General features: G+C 40.4%; 1 protein-coding gene and 1 pseudogene across 1 annotated transcript; one reads left to right on the forward strand and one right to left on the reverse strand.

Annotated features, from left to right (window-relative positions):
- Window positions 1–1001: 1001 nt before the first annotated feature.
- Window positions 1002–18443, reverse strand: tlr18 (toll-like receptor 18). Its single transcript, XM_061247200.1, has 6 exons — window positions 18224–18443; window positions 12491–13472; window positions 10810–11983; window positions 10015–10410; window positions 1399–1560; window positions 1002–1210 (listed from the first exon to the last, which is right to left on the reverse strand). Exons 2-6 carry the CDS (start codon window positions 13465–13467, stop codon window positions 1058–1060), a joined length of 2862 nt encoding a protein of 953 aa, XP_061103184.1. The 5' UTR covers window positions 13468–13472; window positions 18224–18443; the 3' UTR covers window positions 1002–1057.
- LOC133122458 (uncharacterized) lies at window positions 15303–16393 on the forward strand (annotated as a pseudogene).
- Window positions 18444–20301: the final 1858 nt, after the last annotated feature.

A 20301-nucleotide genomic window follows, 5' to 3' on the forward strand; every position in this document is an offset into this window, starting at 1 on the left:
AGCACAAGGGGCAGTCAAAAATAGCAGAAACTATGATCGTTTTGCACACTTGATATCAAGCTCCAAAAGGAATGCCTTAATTAATGGATCAATAGTGTTAACGTTTTGGCCATACAAACCCTTGTTGTTCTGACAAAGGCTTGGCATGGCTTAAACATCTATCATTGTTTGATTAAAACTAGTTTGAGAGAATTCTATCAAGTGCGAGTCTTATTCCTTCATAATCTATAACTGAACAAGCCATCGAGCAGCCCTTCAGGTAAATGGTGGCATCAAAGGTTGGTTGCACACAAATGATTTTGTTACATAAAGTAACTGTCAAGACTGTCTCAGACCAGTGACTCCTGTATTAAATTACATGCAGTTTGAACTTTAGACCTTTTGTTCCTTGCGACTTCTGAATTACTTGATTGTTCAAAGTCCTTAGACATACACTTAAGATCAATGCTGGAAGAATCTGAGACTGGCAGTCACAAAAGTGATACCATGTTTTAAATGTCAATGGAAATGGAAACCTCAGCAAAATGCATAACACTCAGTTGTGCATATTATTTCCAAGAAGAAATAATACATTACTAATATGAAACCCATCCTTTCACCACCTTTGCATTTGACTTAAATGGGTCTTATTCCAAATGGAACAAGATGATAGTTCCAGTACTTTACTTGTACCCAGAGTAATAATACTGCCATCTGTCAACAGATTGTTGGTACACTTTAGAGCTTACTTCATGATGCTGTGCACCATGAAGTGTCAAATGTGACCAAGGATACACAATTGGGAGAGAAATGGACAGGTGTTTTGAGAGTAAAATTAGTGTCACATTTTATGCAAATGTTCATTGAATCTGCTTAGGCTGACATAGGGCACTTGGCCTTTGTTACAGTAATCATGGAATTCTCATACAATGGTTACTCAAGGAAATTATAATTAGTGTACCAGTCTGCTTTAACATCAGTTAGGAATAATTAAACTGAATTAGTAAGCGACAGAAAAGGGCTGAGTTCAAAGAATGGTTTTTATTAAGGAGGAAGGGAAGGGAGACTACATACTGGTTCAATGATGTTTTATGCCTTCTACAAAGAACTCATTACAAGCCACGGTCAGCGCTGCCACCAAGACCACAAACTCCTGAAAGTCCACTTCACCATCCCGATTTTCATCCAGGTCAGTCATGATCTTTTCCACCACCATTGGGTCTTTACTGGCCTGTGATATTGAAGACACCCATAAATATCACTCCACATTCTTGAAATATGTTTAATATGGGGAAAACATGCAGGTAGGAAAAAAGAACACACAAATGCACAAATCAAGTTTTCATTATATTCACCATGGTAATGGATTGCCACTAAGATACCTTCTCTCATGCCCTCACTTCAGATTTCCCAACTTACCGCCAAGAAGTCACAGAGTTCTCCCTGCAAGAGGCTTTTCAGCTCCAACTTGCTCAACTTGTACTTGTCACCCTCCTTAGATGAATAGTTGTGGAACACTCTTATGAGGCTCTCCATTGCATTCTCCAGTTGGGAAACCATTTTGTTTATTTTATCGATTACCTGGGCAGAATTATGAAAAACTATTAGCAAAGTCAAACAGGGCATCTTGAGAATGAACACTTAAACATACATCCATGCAGGCAGCTATAATCCAAACATTTTCAAGGTAGGCTGTAAAGTTAATTGCGTTTCAGCAAAGAATCACTTTTTTAAAAGAATGTGTGTGGCATAGGCAAGCTGCCAATTCCAATCTGCAGAGAGACAGTCCGCATCAATAATGTACATCACTCTTTTGTGGGGTTGAGGGGTTCAAATACGCCTATCCTGTATCTCTACAGCGAACATATGAGACCATGTCCAAAGCAGTTTACAGCCAAATCGTTTACACGCATAACTTTATATTCAGTCAAACTAAAAACTGAACAATTTGGAGGTTTGAGGTTTAAGGTTTAAGTCAAGCTAATTTCAACATAAGGCTTGCCAAGATAGGCATTTTCTTAGCAATTGGATATAGCTACAAGCCGTTTTACTGACACAACATGGTAAGCATAGGCAGCAATGCATGTTGCATCATCATTCAAGCAACTGTGCAGTTGTAACCTTTAGCCACACAAAAATGTGAATATTGTTAATTATTTGACTAGTTGCCAATTTAAAACAAATAGACATTCACCACTAATGGCCTATCAACTGAGGATTAGCAGACCAGAGGCTTTAGGTATTAAAAACATATCTGAAAAATATCAATAGGCTTTTCCTTTGATTGCTCAGCTTAAATTGATAAACCAGTTACATTATAAAGATAAACTTCTCTTTATGGAGGGCTTTAATCATGGTCATGGCAAAACATTCAGCCAGGTTGAATTACCATCAATTGACATTAGTCACTCACAATCTTCTAAACAGTTGTACTTGTAAATAAATAATGGCAAGTATTTATTTCACCCTGTTAAAATGCACAAGTTACTGAAACACAATAGCCTATACACATATAGCACTTGCAAATCATGACATATCTTTCTTATTATATAAAGTTAGCCCATGCGACCCTGATAGTATATGACTGACTAGTAGAGAGACATATAGCAATGTCAATAAACATGAAACGATTTTGAAACAAGATGCAATTTTAAGCGTTTCATGTGCGATGTCATTGTGATATTACCTTTCTATAAGACATACATTACATTACATTACATTACATTATTGGCATTTGGCAGACGCTCTTATCCAGAGCGACGTACAACCAAAAGATCCTGGAGATTAAATTTAAACGAGGCACAGTGCAACAATACAGTCGATACTTACCTCACAGGTACAGGTGCTGATTACTGCAACGGAAAGTGCTGAAGCGCTTTCTAACCTCCCTCGCTCATTATATGGGAGCTGCGCACCTGCGCTAGAACATCACAACGAGGCGCCTCCCTCCCGTTCCACCTACATTTCACCGTCGCGAAAACACAATTCATGCCTCAGAGTGATATCAGGGTAGACTGACCATTTAGGATGTGAAAGAGATTGGTCTTTATATTGTTCAACGTAGCTAGATACATTTTACCTTGCTATCGCACTTGCACGACTTTCATCAACGGATGAAACTACTGCACCTTCCGTTAAACGTTTCGTTTAATGTTGCAAGGCAAGTGTAAGATGAAGTAGGTTAAGTGCTCGGATGTTAGGTTATGCCTGTTTTAGTTATTGCAATCCCAGAATTTAAAAAGTCCCATAAAGAAGAAAATGTGTGTTCACATTTTCATTAATTAGGAGCCAATTGATTCGGCTCAGTCTTTGATTTGATCAGTTAAACCATTTGAATGCAATTGTAAGAAATATATCACAAAAAGCACAATATGAACATGGAAATTGTATTATTTGTGGCATGCAAAGCTATTCGTATCACAATGTGGCTTAAGAGGGTAAATAAACCTACTAAACATGAAAGAGTAATTAACAATACCATCTAGTTAAAATTCTGGGATTACAAGTATGGTTGAAAGAAAAAACAGCATACACAGGGGGGCTCCAGGACCCACAACGTGGGAACCACTGGTCTAAAGCAATGCAGGCCTACCTCCAGATGTGTTTATTGTGTTTCGCAAGACATGTGCATTCTCATTCTTCTTTGGGGTATGATCTGTCGCCTTTTAGATCATAAAGTATGATTTTCGTTTTTCCTTGTGCAGCGGTAGGCTACCATATGCCATAGGAAATAGTTCCATTTGAAAATAAGATTAAACATAATTTATATTAAAATATAGTGGCAGACGACAGTATCTGGATGCGTGATGCAGCTACAATTTGCCTCGGCCTTAAGTGTGGGTATCCTTCATCTTCATAGCACACAGAAATGGACTAATGGAAAGTATGCACTAAAACAAAACAAAAAGGAAAGAAAATGGCCTTTCCGTTGAAATGATCCTCACTTAACCAATGTCACATTCACATGCCTGTCTCTGCCTTTGTTTTAATTAACTTGCCTCCTGAGGCAAATGTCTTTTGAGCATAAGACTGAGCTATAGCTGAGGCGTAAACACAATAAAAATAGCTTATGGGTGATGCTTCTGAGGCTCCGTGGGGTTTCCACTCACATTGTCTCTTTGGGCAGCGTAATGTCCTAATGAAAATGCCCCCAACGGCTTTCACAAGGAGTGCATTTGAACAATGAAAACATAGCCGATCTCGTCATACTCTCGTGTAACAGCATGCAGCTACTAGTTCAGTTGTCCCCCTTCTAAAAGGCGGAAAACGTCGTTGTTTCATCATGCAGTAAGTAGTCCACCTACTCTCAGGGGCCCTGATGCACGGAAGGAATTACAACTACCTACTGTAACGCCTGCAGATGTTTTTATTCAACGTCTCATGAGAAATCACACAATTACGTTGCTGTTTCATCTTTTGTAACCGCATTTAAGTTGTAAAGCTCGTTTGAATTTGAGTCATTTCAACATAATATATTAACTTAATATAGATTGTCCTTAACTGCGGAGGATGCAGTTTAATGCATTTGCCTCATAATCGGTGTGGCCGTTTTTATGGTCGCTCGAGCAATACTCGTACACTTCATCCTTTGTACAGACGTTCCCATTTGCATCTTTTATCGTGCCCTGTCTTTTGGAATTTTATTACAGTAGTTGAGATCTGCTGCTGGGCTGACTTGATTGGTTCTGTTAATGCCATGGTATCACATGTATTGCACCTAGGCCACAGAACGAGTTTGCACAGAATGAGATAAAATGTTATATTTCCGAAGGAAAATTGCCTTCTCTTTGCCACGGATGATGATGATGTAGGATACTGGCAGCAATGTCCTTGCTATAGAACTGCTGCTATGAGGCCCAGTCAGGACTCCACGACTGTTGCCACAGTGCATCAGACGTTGTTTTCTGTTGCTGGGGAAGCAATGAATCCCTTTCCTCCTGTTTTTTCCACTAGAGAGGTAAGGCACACTCAGAGTATACCAACAGGGAGCAAAAGGGCTCACAGGAATTTAAAATGGCATATTGAAATTTCATTACTGCTGTCTTAAATACTCAGTAGAAATGAAGCTGCAACAAAATATACTTCAACCCATGGATAACCTGTGTTTGGTCATCCTCATTTTCCCCATACATTAGGCTTGACAGAATTTCCCATTGTCATTCACATTATATGCTATTTTATTTATTGAGCTTATGATCATAATCAGTGGTAAACCTTTGTTCATACCAATGCATCTCTAGCCAGTGAATTGTTTCTAGACATAATTTTCAACTTGTTCTCTCATTACCCTAACATGGTCATAAATAGTCCTGCTCACTATGCCTGTTGCCAAGCAACTCCCTGGCAGTGCCTGCAAGAGGGTCCTTTACTGACACCCACAGAAACACCTACACTGACACTCCTGAATAGGGCTCAATACACAACAGTAAAATTGACCACTAGAACATGACACAAACTGTACTCTCCTACAAAATAACAAAAATGCATTATGTAACATAGCTTTGAAACATTAATGTTGACTGGGAATTTCCCATAGTGAATAATGACATGAAGCCCTGTTGTTTATATTGTCAAAAACATGCTTCCTGACATGGTTATATTGCATATGGCCAATAGGCTGAGTGTGTCCAAAATAAACAGTGGACAAATGCAGATAGATTTGATATTGTATATGTAGTGGTGGAGGCTTTTCTGTTATTTTATGTCAAATATACTCAATGGATACTTTATTAGGTACACCAGCTTGTTAATGCAAATATATATCTATCAATGCACAAAAGCATGCAGACCTGGTCAAGGTTCAGTTTTTGTTCAGATCAAACATCAGAATGGGGAATACATTTTAACTAGATGTCCATGAAATGACACACATTCTGTAACCCATAATTTATTTTAAGGCTTATGGTTCACATTCATTCGGCATACCTATATCCCTGACACAAAAACAAACACTCTTTTTTCAGCAGACAAAATATTTTTTTGTGGTCACAATTACTGAATCTAAGAAACTGACTAAAACACCTACTGTATCAAATATGATGCATTTAAAAAAATGTGTTTGGCAATCATTAAAATTTAAAACTAAGACTGTGGTGTGTCTGTGGTGTGTCTAAAATAGCACCAAACCACCCTGTCTGGCACCAACAACGACATGGCTCAGGCAGTAAGAGCAGGCGTCTGGCAGTCGGAGGGTTGCCAGTTCGATCCCCCGCCCGGGCTGTGTCGAAGTGTCCCTGAGCAAGACACCTAACCCCCAAATGCTCCTGACGAGCTGGTCGGTGCCTTGCATGGCAGCCAATCGCCGTCGGGGTGTGAGTGTGTGTATGAATGGGTGAATGAGAAGCATCAATTATACAGTGCTTTGGATAAAGGCACTATATAAATGCCAACCATTTACCATTTACTTGTATGCACATTTAAAAATATTGTGCAATTACTGTAAAGAAACACAAAAAGTATGCTCCAATTACACATTACAAAGAACACCTAAGTCCCTTATTCCAAGGACAATGCTGTCCCTGTATCTGCCTCGCCACCAGGAGATGTACTGTGGTTAAAGAGGCAAGAGATTGAGTATTGCTGGTCCTGGCTGAAGACCCTGCAGTTGACCAGTTGGCACAATCAGAGGTGCAACAGCAGAATAACATCCTTCTGAAACATCAGCAAACTATTCACTAAATTGAAGCATTTGGCTTAACCCTATGAAGCCTGCTATATCGAAGTACAAAAATTATATATTTTCAACAATAGCTCTTTTTTTGGATGCTTTGAAAATAGTCTTAGTTTTAAATGTAATGATTGCCAAACACATTTTTAAAAATGCATCATATTTGATACAGTAGGTGTTTCAGTCAGTTTCTTTGTTTCAGTAATTGTGACCACACAAAATATTTGGTCTGCTGAATTTTGAAAAACGTGAAACAAACTTGTTTTTAAAAATAGGACAAGATAGTTTGTTTTTCTGTGTAAGCAGGGATATAGGTATGTCTAATGAATGTGAACCATAAGCCTTTTTTGACTGTTTGGATAAGTAAGTTTGCCTCTTGTCATGATAATGCTGAAAATGCATGTACCATATTAGAGAATGTTAAGGGAATAACATTTACTGTATAGCCCTTAGTTACTGAATACTTAGTTACTGAATGCTGGACAGTCACTCCATTTGAAACAACATTGTAAATGTCAGGAATTAAGGTATGTTTGCACAGCAAAAAAAATTAAATGACTTGGAAAAATGTCTCCAAAATAGGGACAGAGTGTACTGCATCTATAATATTTACATTACACTGTTCCTGTATCAGTGAATATCCTGCTTTCTCAATACCCCAGCTGGCAGACATGGACAGGACAAATGTGGCCTGCTGGTAATCAGTCATCAGGGCCCTGTTACTATTGAGCAAAGCTGCACCTGTCCGCGTTGCCTGGGTGATCCCAAGCTCTTGGAGGTCAGTCTGATTGACCTAGAAAATGAATGCCAAGCGTTCTCTTTTGTTACGGAAACTAAACCTCCCATTGTTTCCGTACATCAGGACTACTGAACTCCTGGTCCTGCAGGCTGCAGTGCATGCAGGTATTTGCTCTAACCATGTACTACACCAGCTGATTTCTTCCTGGACCAAGGATGTTAAATAATGACTGAAATCTGGCGGTGCAGTCCATGGTTGTGGCAAATACCTGCATGCACTACAGCCTACAGGACCTGGAGTTCAGTAGTGCGGCAGTACACCATAAATATTGTCTACATTAATTCATTAATTAAAGCTTCTAGTTTCACTACACTTAGGGCTAGCTGTTTTCATGTATTGAGTGTCATTATATCATGTTTGCCTTTCTTGAGTTGAGGGACTGGAGTATGACACATGTGTTTAGAGCTTATTCCTCCTGTGATCCCCCCAGCAACATCCATCATATACACCCACAACAAAACTACATTTAATGTAGCAACAATGCATCTGCTTCAATTGCTTTGTGGTCTGTTTTCTTCCTATAACTTATGACCACCTTCTATACCTTTTCTGAGCATTAGTTTATTTGCCTCCCCATATTGTGGTAAGCATTAGGGAATACCTGGATCAGGTACAGGTATTGTCCTTGCATGAATGGTGTGCATTAATACTAAAAGGCACATCAGTGTAAAGAATGTATTATAACAATAATATCACAATAACTATTGCAACAAACCACAGTGTAAAAAGTCAGTTTATTTAACTTCATAACAGTGATCAGTGTATACAAATATGTGTGCTACTAGTACACCAATTTGTGCAGTCAACAGTGAGGTAATGCAAAAATACTTTTAAAAATACTAGCTTTTTATATAGCTAAATTAAGATGCTGTAAAATGGCCCCATCTGCAGGTTCCATGTCAATATTCAGTGCTTTGTACAGTGCGCCATCTAGTGAATAGCTTGTGGATGTTACTGCCAGTAACAGTGGCAGTGGGCTATATCCATTTAAATAATGTATATATTTAAATAGATCATGTCCTTCTGCATGGCTAATTTGGGTTTTTACCATAAATGTTAGAAGATAAATATAATTAATGTATTAATATGCACTAGTTGAGTAACTACCATCCATAAAGTTTATTTGGCACTAATAGACTCTCATGCACTGGAATTAAGTGCATAAAATCTGTGTTGTGAAGGCGGAGGAAGGCTTTGCATTTACAGGACAATATACCTGTACATAGAACCACATTAAAAATGCATAATGAGGCAATATTACTAATGAAACATCAATTGCATACAGATATGTAATACACATATTTCAAACAAAATCATACATCAAATAAGCCATTTGTATACCAAGTACAAAATATTGAGCTTATTAAGAAGAATTATAATTAGCAATCAATTTCAAACAGACAGATTTGTGAAGGAGATGAAGAAATAAGTAAAAGGCAAGAACCAAAATGGCAGACAGCTAAAAGTGATATGAAAAGTATTACAAATCTGTTTGTAGTAGTTTTTTCATAAAATACTGTAATACCACAATCCCTCTTGACCAGCACCAATAAGTGCACATAACCCACTCTACCTAAGTATTATGGTAGAGTGCTGTTATTTTCTTAACTTAGAAAATGTAAACAGTAAATATCTTACAATAATTATTTTAAGACTGCTAATGAGATCTCCTAAGAAGAACTTCAGAAAGTAACTGATTAATACAGCCAAAAAACGTAATAAAGTGACTCTTTTTTGGCGCTCAGAGCAATGTTTTTGGTGCAGACCTGCACAAGGCATGAGGTGAAAGAACAATGGAGCACACTTTTTGGAATGTCTAGTTTGGGAGCTGACTGAGGTCCCAGTCTATGACGTCAGACAGGAAAAGAAAAACAGTGGCTGAGTCACTGACCTGCGTACTCATTCCCTGTAGAAATAGACACATCTTTCCACTTCAAGGAAGGGCATAACTACACTGGGTTGCTTTTAAAGACATAAGACACAGAATTGTCATCTGTAAAATATTATAAAACATTCATGCGCAGTCATTACTATGATAATCTGCTGCTAGAGCATCCTTCCTGATTGGCTTGAATATGTGACTCTGCGTACAGAATATTACTGAAGACTGAAACCCACTGGTGCTGTGCTAGCAGCAGCTAGCATAGGTTCTTTCTGTCACTACTAAGCTACAGTAGCTACCCCATAACCCTGTAGGAGTTGCAAATAACAGAGGAGACTTTTTGATTGTAAATTTAGGAGTAAATAAAATAAATAAATCTTGCACAGATTTCCAACACACAGAATTCCTTTCACTGAATCCTGAGTGGCATCACAAATGGCATCACAAATGTAGTAATTGCCAAACTCACAGTCATACATACAGTAAAGACATACATGTCACACTTAAGTTCCCTCGTCTGACCGAAAACAAGTTGTATACCTTGGGTCTTTAGTCAAAAGTTTCAGGATTAGATGACCACAGAAGAAAAATGTCCTGATAGTGAAAGATAACTATTTTCTTCATACCATTTCGACAGGGATGAGTCTGCCTTCCTGACAGACTGAGAGGAAATCATCTTTAAAAGACTTCCGGAAGGGCCTCTCCTCCTCTATCTGCATGTGGAATAATCTCTGCAGAAATCCCATTTTCCAAGAGTTCCACCACAGTCACAACCTCTGTGTGTGGACTCTGCGTGCTGGAGGCTCGATCTCTGGTGATATTGGGTTTCCCCAGCAGGCTTTTCAGCTGGGCCCAGAAGAAGGCCTGCTGTTTGGCTTCATGAGGCCACTCCAGGTATGTCTTGGTGCTCAACATCTTCTTTAGCTTGCAGTACTTGTTTGGCAAAGAACTGGGTTCAATGGGCTCCTTGACCACCAGTATGACATCATTGAATGTCTTTCCAATGGCTCGCTGATTGGCAAAATAGAGCTCGTAGTTGCACCATTCACTGTTAACAAAATTCTGTGACAGTATAAACATGACCTGGGTAAGGAAGAAATAAATCAAATGTCAAACATTTATACTGGACACTAACATAGCCTTGCACTCAATTTTTTATTTTATCAAAAAGGAATGCCTATATCCAATGTGCAATATGGCTGCTTATTTCGGCTTGTACTTCCTGAAGGATACAATCGTTTTTCATTGACAACTACTGCACTATGAATCAAACTGATGTACTGTTTGCCTGAAAATAAATTCTGATGCGGAGAAAAGGTTTTTTGTGTGCACCAGTTCCCAACTACTTTTTGAGAGATTTTAACAGATTTCATTTCAGTGTAGTATTTTATACACAGTATAGGAAGTTTTACATGTAAAAACAAGTGGAATCAGAGTGTCATAAATTATTTTACAGTCAAACGCAGATACTGAAGCCCCTACCTTCCGACTGTTCTCCATGTTTTCAATAATGTTGTCAATGATCCACTTGCCCGGCATAAAGTCTCTTTCATGGATGCAAATATTGTAGGGGGGCTTACTGTTCTCCAAGCAAGGCATTAACTTATCTCTCACCCAATCAGCATCTGAGTGGCTGTAAGAAATGAAGGCATGGTAGGCATAGGTTTGCAGCACTCCCTCCCCTTCCTTGTGGGCCCTGTATTTGGCTCTGATGATCTGATATGTGGCTTTAGCGTACCACGGAACATTAAAAACATAGCACAGCCCCATTACAGCCAACACCACAACAGTGGTTGTCACCACAGAGATGACAATAACAAGTCTGATGTCACAGGCTATGCGACCAGGGAAGAACTTCGCCACTACTGTGTTGAGCAACACCTCAGGGTGGTAACACCTGTAGTTGTCAGGCCAGTCTGTGATGTTGACCTTCCCCTTGGTTGTAGTCTCCTGGATGAAGGCATGGAGCTCACAGGTGCAGTGGTAAGGGTTGTTTCCCGCTGTCAAACTCGATAATCTTGGCATGTTCTTGAAGGAGCTCATGCTGATAAGTCCAAAGGAGTTCCCATCTAGGGCCAGGGATAGCAAGGCTGGATTACTCCACCCAGAAGGGATGAATTTAATCTTGTTACCACTAAGGAGGAGTTCTTTAATGTTTGTAGCTTGTCTGAAGTAGTCCATGTCCACCTGGTCCAGGTTGCAGAAGGAAAGGTCTAGGTACTGTATGGTGGTAGGCAGACAACTGAGAGTGCTGCTGACAAAGTTGTTGTGGTGAAGGATCATCTTGGTTATATTCGACTCCCAAGTGCACGCACCCTCCTTGGAACCTAGCTGGTTGTAGCTGAGGTCCAACACTTTCAGCTGCCTAAACTCTCTTGTTAAAGACCCTATGTCACTCAGGCTGCTCAGTTGGTTGGTGCTGAGGTTGAAGGAGTGGAGAGCCCTCATAGTCCCACTATACTGGCACCTCCTGTTGTACAGATAGTTGTCTTTCAGTCGGTTGTTAGAGACATCCAACATCTCAATCATTCCCATTTCATTCCAAGCATCGCAGGGTACAAAGTTGAAGTTGACATTCTGAATGGACAGTTGACGGACCTTACTGAACCAAGTAAAGCGCCAATCAAACCGCAAGATGTCTGGATTGCTGATGTCCCTGAGGAGTCACAGAAATAACCCAATTTAATGAAATAAGAATACACCGTTAAAGACTGGTGTACTATACTCCCCATCAGGGAAGAGAAGGCCTGTAATACTGTTCATATTTCAAGGTTCATCTAACCTCAAATTAATAAATACTATACAAGTTCAAATGTTTATAGTAACAATGTTGGTTTGTTGTTGTTGACTAGGAAACATATATATATTTGGGGTGAAAATATAGGGCTGACAACCTTCTGGTTACTCAGTCTGGTCATTCATTCAAAACTCAGCAGAGCTCAAAGCAGCTCAGTGTCATTGAGTAGCTTACTTGGACCTAAACATTGCATTACATGACATCAAAATCATCAACTATACTCAGCTACTTAAAGCACATGTAATTATTGGTTTTATTTGCTCTGCCTCACAAAATATTTTGTATTTCCTCTGAACAACTGTGGATATTTACAATATTTCCAGTACCTGTAAAAATATGGGAAATTGAAGGAAAGAAGAGACTAACCTCAAGACTAGATCATCCAAAGTCAGGTTTGTCACACTGGAATTCATGCCACTGTCCACAAAGGTGGGTGACCGGGCAAAATCAATGAACAGAAGTCCTAGGCCTTTGATGGAAGAGACCTGAATGTTTATTAGGGCCATTCTCAGAAGATTTTCATTGAATTTGCCACGGTAGAAAATTATATGGTGGGTTTTAATATGTGCTAAACCTTGGAAAATGTCAATCTCACCAGTGTAGTACTTGAATTCAAAAAGGTTACGGAAGCGAAGTACAGCAAATGTCTTGTTAGCTAGATCGCCTAGCATCACTGGCAGAATGTCTGGCCTTTGGTCCAAGGCCACATCAAACCACAAGTTTTTGGTCTGGATTACTTTCAAACACCCTTGCTCATAGTTCTGTAGACTGGATGCAGTTTTAATAGCAAGTTTTTCCAAAGCGATCTCCTGCAAGGCCTGAAAATCCCCTTTCTTCAGACTTGGGATGAAAGGACCTCCGAATGACAATTCCTTGAGATGTGTGAAACTAGAAAAAACCTCATCCAGAGTGGCCACAGTGTATAAATTGTTGGACATTTTAAGGACTCTCAGCCTAGAAAGGAGCTTGAGGGCTTCGGCAGGGATAGCTCTTAGGGAGTTGTTGAAGACATCAAGGTATTCCAAGAGGGGGTTGAAGCGAAAGGCATCATCTTCAATCAGGGAGATGTTGTTATACTGCAGCTTGAGGACACGCAAGCGGTAAAGGTGGGAGAAATCACCATGGTGAATAACCTGCAATGCATTTTCGGATAGGTCAATATCCTCTAAAGAGGAAGGAAGGTCCTCCACAGGGACTTCAGCTAAATGCTGTCCTCTACAGTCCGCCAAGCGCAGGTCACTACTTATTTTACAAATGCTTTTCTTAGGAATGGTTGTCAGAATGGCTAGATTGTTGAGAAGACTGATCAGCAAAAGTCCTATCACTCTCTTGTGTCCCCACATTTGATCTGTGAAGAGAAGTACAAACCAAAGCTTTAATTTTGAAAGTAGTACCACTCACACATTCACTTTCTCAACCAAATAGAAAAAAACAATACTGGCTTTATGGTTTCTGTCAATTCTCACCATTTTATCATTGCAATTTTGTGGCCACATAATAGGGCCAATATGTATATATACATGGCCATTTGCAGTGCTTCAGGCACAATGTCTACTTGTATTGTAATAAAAAATGTATTATTCTGTTTTATTTTCTGTTTTCATGTCTGGATCCTTCCATTTTTTTTCTGCTGTATGGATTCCAGTCTACATGTGGTGTTACGGCATGTTATTCAACACTTCACACAACATTCTTGCCTGCCCATATTCTCAAGTTTCCAGCTCACCAACCTGATTTGGCAGTAGACAAGTTTGAGGTTATTCACATATTGTCTGAACATACCCCAGGTGCACTATACATCATGTTTTACTGCCACTCATAGCAAACTGAAATATATTAAAAATAAACATTTAGCAGATGTATAAATGATTTGAATCTTTACAACATGCAATGGCTCTCAGACCAATTCCCTCCAACCAACTCTCTTCCTTCCTCTCACAGAATAACCTGCTGGACCCCCACCAGTTCGGCTTCAGACCTGGCCACTCAACGGAGACTGCACTGCTCTCTGTCAATGAGTCACTTCAGGCTGCACGAGCAGCCTCCCTCTCCTCTGTCCTGATCCTCCTTGACCTCTCTGCAGCCTTCGACACGGTCAACCATTCCATCCTCCTATCCTCCCTGGCATCTACAGGGATCTGTGGCACAGCCTTAGACTGGATTACATCTTATCTCTCTGGACGGTCCCCCCAGGTGACCTGGGCTGGAAGAGTGTCAACCCCTCGCCCCCTTGTTACAGCAGTCCCCCAGGGCTCAGTCCTCGGACCCCTCCTCTTCTCCATTTACATAAGATCCCTTGGCCCTGTTATCTCTGCTCATGGCATCTCATATCATTCTTATGCCGATTACACCCAACTCTTTCTCTCCTTCCTCCATGGGACACACAGGTCTCTACCCGTATCTCCGCCTGCCTGAGAGACATCCAGAGTTGGATGGGCAACCACCATCTAAATCTCAACCCAGGTAAAACGGAGGTAATCTTAATCCCGGCTCTAACCTCTCCCTTCTCCGATTTTTCCATCTCACTAGGGGATACCACAGTGAAGAAACCTTGGAGTGGTCAACTGCAGCCCGTCTGGTATTCAGTGTTCCCAGACATTCACATGTCACCCCCCTGCTCAGCAACCTCAACTGGCTGCCTGTTATGGCTCGCATCAAATTTAAAACTTTGGTGCTTGTGTACCAGGCAGTTAAGGGATCAGCCCCTGTATATATTCAATCACTTATCAAGACCTATACACCACCAAGACCCCTCCGTTCCGCCACTTCATGCCGTCTAGCGCCTCCCCCTCGCCACACCTGCACTTCTCGCTCACGACTGCTGTCTGTCCTGGCCCCAGGGTGGTGGAATGAACTCCCTGTGGATGTCAGAACGGCAGAGTCTCTGACCTCTTTCAAGCACAGACTGAAGACTCATCTCTTCAGGCTACACCTTTCCCTCCCTAACTCACCACCATGATTAGCCTTATATATGCCATAGACTATAATGGCACTTATATAGTTACATAGATATTGTTGTGTTTTGTATTAGCTATTGTATTGTTGTACTCAGGGTATTCTAGCTGCCAACTGTGGTATGCTAGTTTGGAAGTTGATGTATTCTTCAAGGGTTCCGATTGTATCTCTCCACTCTGCTAAAGCAAAATCCCTCTCCTCTGTCCTCATCTTCCTCGACCTGTCAGCCGCCTTCGATACAGTCAACCATGAGATTCTGCTCTCATCGCTGTCTGGGATGGGTGTCACAGGTTCTGCACTCGCTTGGTTTTCCTCCTACCTCTCTGGTCGCTCCTACCAGGTGACTTGGAGGGGCGCAGTCTCCGACCCTCAACCCCTATGAACTGGAGTCCCGCAGGGCTCGGTTCTTGGGCCTCTCCTCTTCTCGCTATACACCATGTCTCTTGGTTCTGTTATCTCTTCCCACGGCTTTTCTTATCACTCCTACGCTGATGACACCCAACTCTTCATTTCCTTCCCCCCCGACACCCAAATCACCACACGGATCTCTGCCTGCTTGGCTGATATCTCTGCGTGGATGACTTCCCATCACCTGAAGCTCAACCTTGCCAAAACTGAGCTTCTCTACATCCCTGCTAAGTCCTCTCCGTCAATCGACCTCTCATTGACTGTTGAGGACTTTGTAGTTTCCTCCTCCCGTACGGCAAAGAATCTTGGGGTGACTCTTGATAACTGCCTCACCCTGGCTCCACAAGTATCCTCCACTGCCAGAACCTGCAGGTTCTTTCTGTATAATATACGCCGTATCCGTCATCTCCTGACTGAGAAAGCCACCCAGCTCCTAGTCCAGGCACTCGTCATTTCCCGCCTGGATTACTGCAACTCCCTCCTAGCCGGTCTCCCAGCGTGTGCCATCAAGCCCCTCCAGCTGGTCCAGAATGCTGCAGCCCGCCTGATCACCAATCAGCCCAGGTCGGCTCATGTCACCCCGCTTCTCATTGGCCTCCACTGGCTTCCCATTGCCGCACGCATCCGTTTCAAGGCCCTAGTGTTGGCATTTCAGGCTGCTAAGGGGACTGCCCCACCTTACATACAATCCCTGATCACTCCCTACTCCCCAGCTAGACCACTCCGGTCTGCCAGCTCTGGTCGCCTTACGGTACCCTTTTACGTGCACCTGGCGGTCGAGCTGCACGTTCACGCCTGTTTTCCGTTCTGGTTCCTCAGTGGTGGAATGACCTGCCTACCACTGTCAGAACAGCAGAATCCCTCCCCCTATTTCGACGCAGACTCAAAACCCACCTTTTCAAACTCTACCTTAGTCCTCCCTCCTGATTTCCCCTGCCCCTCCTTTCTGATATCCCTATCCTTGTCTAACCCCCCCCCCCAAAAAAAAAAAAAAAAAAAAAAACTTCTGATGACAACTATGTTTAGAACAGCATTTCCTGTGTATTTTGCTAGTTTCTGGATGTGATGCTCTGACTTATGGTAGAACCTATGCACTTGTAAATCGCTTTGGATTAAAAGCGTCTGCCAAATGACTAAAATGTAAATGTATCTGTATGGTCACAATAGGACTCAGAATCGTACTGTCCTCTCAGGTCCTCTTCACACTTGTACTTGTGTTTGATCTGCACTTCGTTTTTTTACGTCGCTCTGGATAAGAGCGTCTGCTAAATGCCTTGTAATGTAAAACTGTTTTCATTGCCTACAATAGTATTGTTCAATACATTTTCACCATATTATGACCCCTTTTAGACAAACGTGGTGGTGTATAATCATCACTACACACTACTGTAGAAAGAGTTAAAATTCCTAACATTTTTGACCCAGGTCGGAAACAGCGCTGCGGAAGTAATGAAACTTGGATACGTCCATACTCCTGACCCATAATCTGAAGGGAAAAGCACACCACGTTCCACTCAAATATTTTCTTTGGTTTACACAGGAAATAATAAGTAGGCACAGCTGCAAGGACATAGTCAATCATATAGCTGCATGTCAATGTGATTTTACAATTAAAGTCAACATGTAAATCTAACAATATCAAGTCCCTGTTGTACTACCTTCATGTTCATGTTCCCTAGACCTTGACATTTTTGAGGTCAGAAAAGACTGTTGACACAAGTGGTGTTTTTTTTTTGTTCTTCCTTATTATAATAGCTCCTATCTGCCAGAGACTCAGCTATCTAAGTGTGTGACTGAAACAAATATTTGAGGAACGTGGTCGGCTCTGCTTTTAAATAACTGAAATATGAACCTCAGTGTTACTGGGTCAAATTAATTATATCAATAAATGTTCTTAGACTAGTAAAATGACGAATATAATCTAATGCACCATTTGTTAAAAAGTCCATTCAAATTCTTGCACATACACAGTACCTTCACACAAAACAAACGGGAGCACACTAAAAACTGCATAATTTACCACTAGGAAACAACGCTTTTGCAGCATTAACACCTATACTACAACTGAGACCTAAAGCCTTTTTACATTCCCATTGTTGTCAATAAGCACATAAAAGCATTATGGAATGACCATAACATGAATGAGTGTTTCTACAGTTCAAATGAGAACACACGCAGACGTGATATCATCTGAAAAAGAAAAAAAATCCTGCAACCTCGGTTTCTAAAAATAGAAGGAAAATGTTTTGCAATTTTTCGTGAGAGTAGGCGTATATAGAAAAGTGACTAAAAAGCAACAAAGAACGAGAACATTTTTCTCTTTAAGACAATCCGAAGTAGGCTATAGGACAATCCACATATTTAACTGAATCAAATGATCTGATAAATGCTTTACGTTTAGTCGTTTCAGTCATTATATTGACTAACGTTACGTTTCTATTATTTTCTCTTCCACTTTGTACCTTAGCACTAACGAAATCAACAGTACAATACGTGTCTGTATGAGCAAAATATTGTAATGATAGACTTTCTAGACTTTTAATGTTTAAAGGTAACTATAGATGCGTTACTAAACTATACAAAACCTTACGCTTGCATTCGTCTGAATATAGGCAGGTAGTCTACAATAGGCTATATCACAGGGTGCCAGTGATAAATGTTTTGGAGTAAAGTTGTCCCTACATCTCAACCACAAAAAACAGTAACCGACAATTAAGATTCTGACATTATACATACCTCATTTACTTTGATTTCGATCTAAAAGTCGAAGTTTCTTTTAAATTGTAAAAAAAAAACAACAACAAAAAAAACAACAAAAACATCTACCAGCTTCAAACACAAAAATAATCCAGTTGAAAACACCCGGTTTACAAAGTCAATGTACACCACATCTAAGGACGCGATTGTAACCCGTCCTGGAACGACAATTCAGGAATGTAGATCACCTCCGTCTGACTGTCAGGCTTGCTCCAGATTGCTGCTACTGCTTCTGCATAGGAAAGGGAAGGGCGTGGCTTATGGCCAGTCAGTAACTCGCGTTAACAAGGCAGTCAATTGGCGAGAAATAGGCGCGGCATTAGCGGAGTTACCGTAAATATGACTAGCCATTAAAAAGTTGACTATAAATGTTCACAGAATGACTATTAACATGTCGTATGGTGTATGTATGTATGTAAAGTAAAATAAATAAATAATATATATTAATATTGTTTTATCAGTTTGACGCTGAAATGAATTAAATCTTTCAAATAGACTCCTTTGTCTTGTTCTAAGCCTGACGCTTTATTTGTATGACAGGGCAGCAGGCCAGGCCAAGAAATAGGGAAATATGATACAAATAGAATATTTTTGTTGACACTGGTTTGAGCCTTTCCACAACAATCTCAACAATGATTCAGAGATGTCAATGCATCGGACAGCTGTCCAGGTCATGTGGACAGAGACTAAGAATGTTCAAGTCCAGGCTTGATGTAGTGCTTGATGGTCTGAAGGTAAACTGCAAGCTTAGATATTGATGCATTATTGCATAATCTGTGTATGTGAGAGATTTCATTCTAGTATTTTTCATCTGGGATAGATGCCAAACCTGTATTGGCTGGCTTCGAAAACACACACTTAAGATGTAGATTGAAGATGGAAACAATGCTTTCTACAATGTTGATAGCAAAATGTAAATGCCATTTATTCAATTCTGACCATGTTGTAAAATGTTTCTTACTGTGGTGATAATTTCCTATATATCATGAGCTATCTGCCAATAGTACAATGCCTTTTGCTCTTTCCAGCTCACCACAAAGGTAGAACATCAGGTAATAATTAAAAAAGGTAATAATTGACTATAGACGGGTGCAATGTATGAGCGTGGTTTGTAGGAAGTAGTTTGCTTAAGCTGCCTTTTCAGGTTAGGGAACATATTTAAATGTACTAAAATAGTAAGCTGACCTCACAGGTCTGATATGTATTTAGCCCCATGGGCTTTTATAATCTCAAGGAAGAACAGTGAAGAAAAATAGACTGCCCACTGCAGGGGTAGTGAAAAAGAGATAAGAGATTTGTTTTACCAGGTGAGTACATAACAAAGGCTTACACTCCTCTCGCAAGCTTTATAGGTGACAGGTATTTTTTTAAGGTAATTTGAGTTACATCCTTCCTAACTCAGTCATTGGTAATATTGCAAAACCTGCCCTATTTGTGTAACTTTTTTCATGGTTGTGCTTAAGCTTAAAATGTTATTGTGCTCAGTGACAAAGAAGATATAGGGCAGTGTTTGACTAAAATAACAGGTTATTCAAGCCTATTGTGCAAAATAATGAACATAGATGATCCTGGCATCATCATTCTTCTGAAAAACAATGATGCTGTGAGTATTCCCAGTTCACACATGATTATTTCTTGTTGAAATATACATAATAACTGGTCTTCCAATGTGTTGGAAGCAATATAATGGTTTTAGCAGGCATTTATTACAGTCTTGCCACTAACATGTCAGCGTGTTTCCAGTAGTCAAACTACAATGACCATAATCATGCTGAGTCACACTTCTCCCCGGTCATAAACCAATATGAGTCATGGATGGTTGCAGGTTGCTGGTGTGGAAAAGCTGCATATCTGTGTGTCTACAAACACTTTCCCAAGTTTCTCATGGGAATAACAGTCAGTTTTTACAAAATGATAGCTATTCTGTTTCATGTATTTCTATGCAATATATTTTATGGAGGTTTTAACGAATATCCTCTTTGGACAAGGTCCATAGATCTTAGACCATAGGTACATGTCTTACTGTTCAGACTAAGCAGCAGTCCTTTGCATTAGCC

This window comes from Conger conger, chromosome 1 (assembly GCF_963514075.1).
Source record: "Conger conger chromosome 1, fConCon1.1, whole genome shotgun sequence".
In the NCBI taxonomy this organism is placed as follows: domain Eukaryota; kingdom Metazoa; phylum Chordata; class Actinopteri; order Anguilliformes; family Congridae; genus Conger; species Conger conger.

Excerpts from the sequence above, each read along its gene's own strand:
- tlr18 (XM_061247200.1), bottom strand. The coding sequence starts at position 13,467 with ATGTGGGGACACAAGAGAGTGATAGGACTTTTGCTGATCAGTCTTCTC. Across the intron at positions 11,984-12,490 it reads TTGGATGATCTAGTCTTGAG|GGACATCAGCAATCCAGACA; the intron begins GTTAGTCTCTTC and ends GTGACTCCTCAG. Across the intron at positions 1,561-10,014 it reads GAGGAGAGGCCCTTCCGGAA|GTAATCGATAAAATAAACAA; the intron begins GTCTTTTAAAGA and ends AATTCTGCCCAG.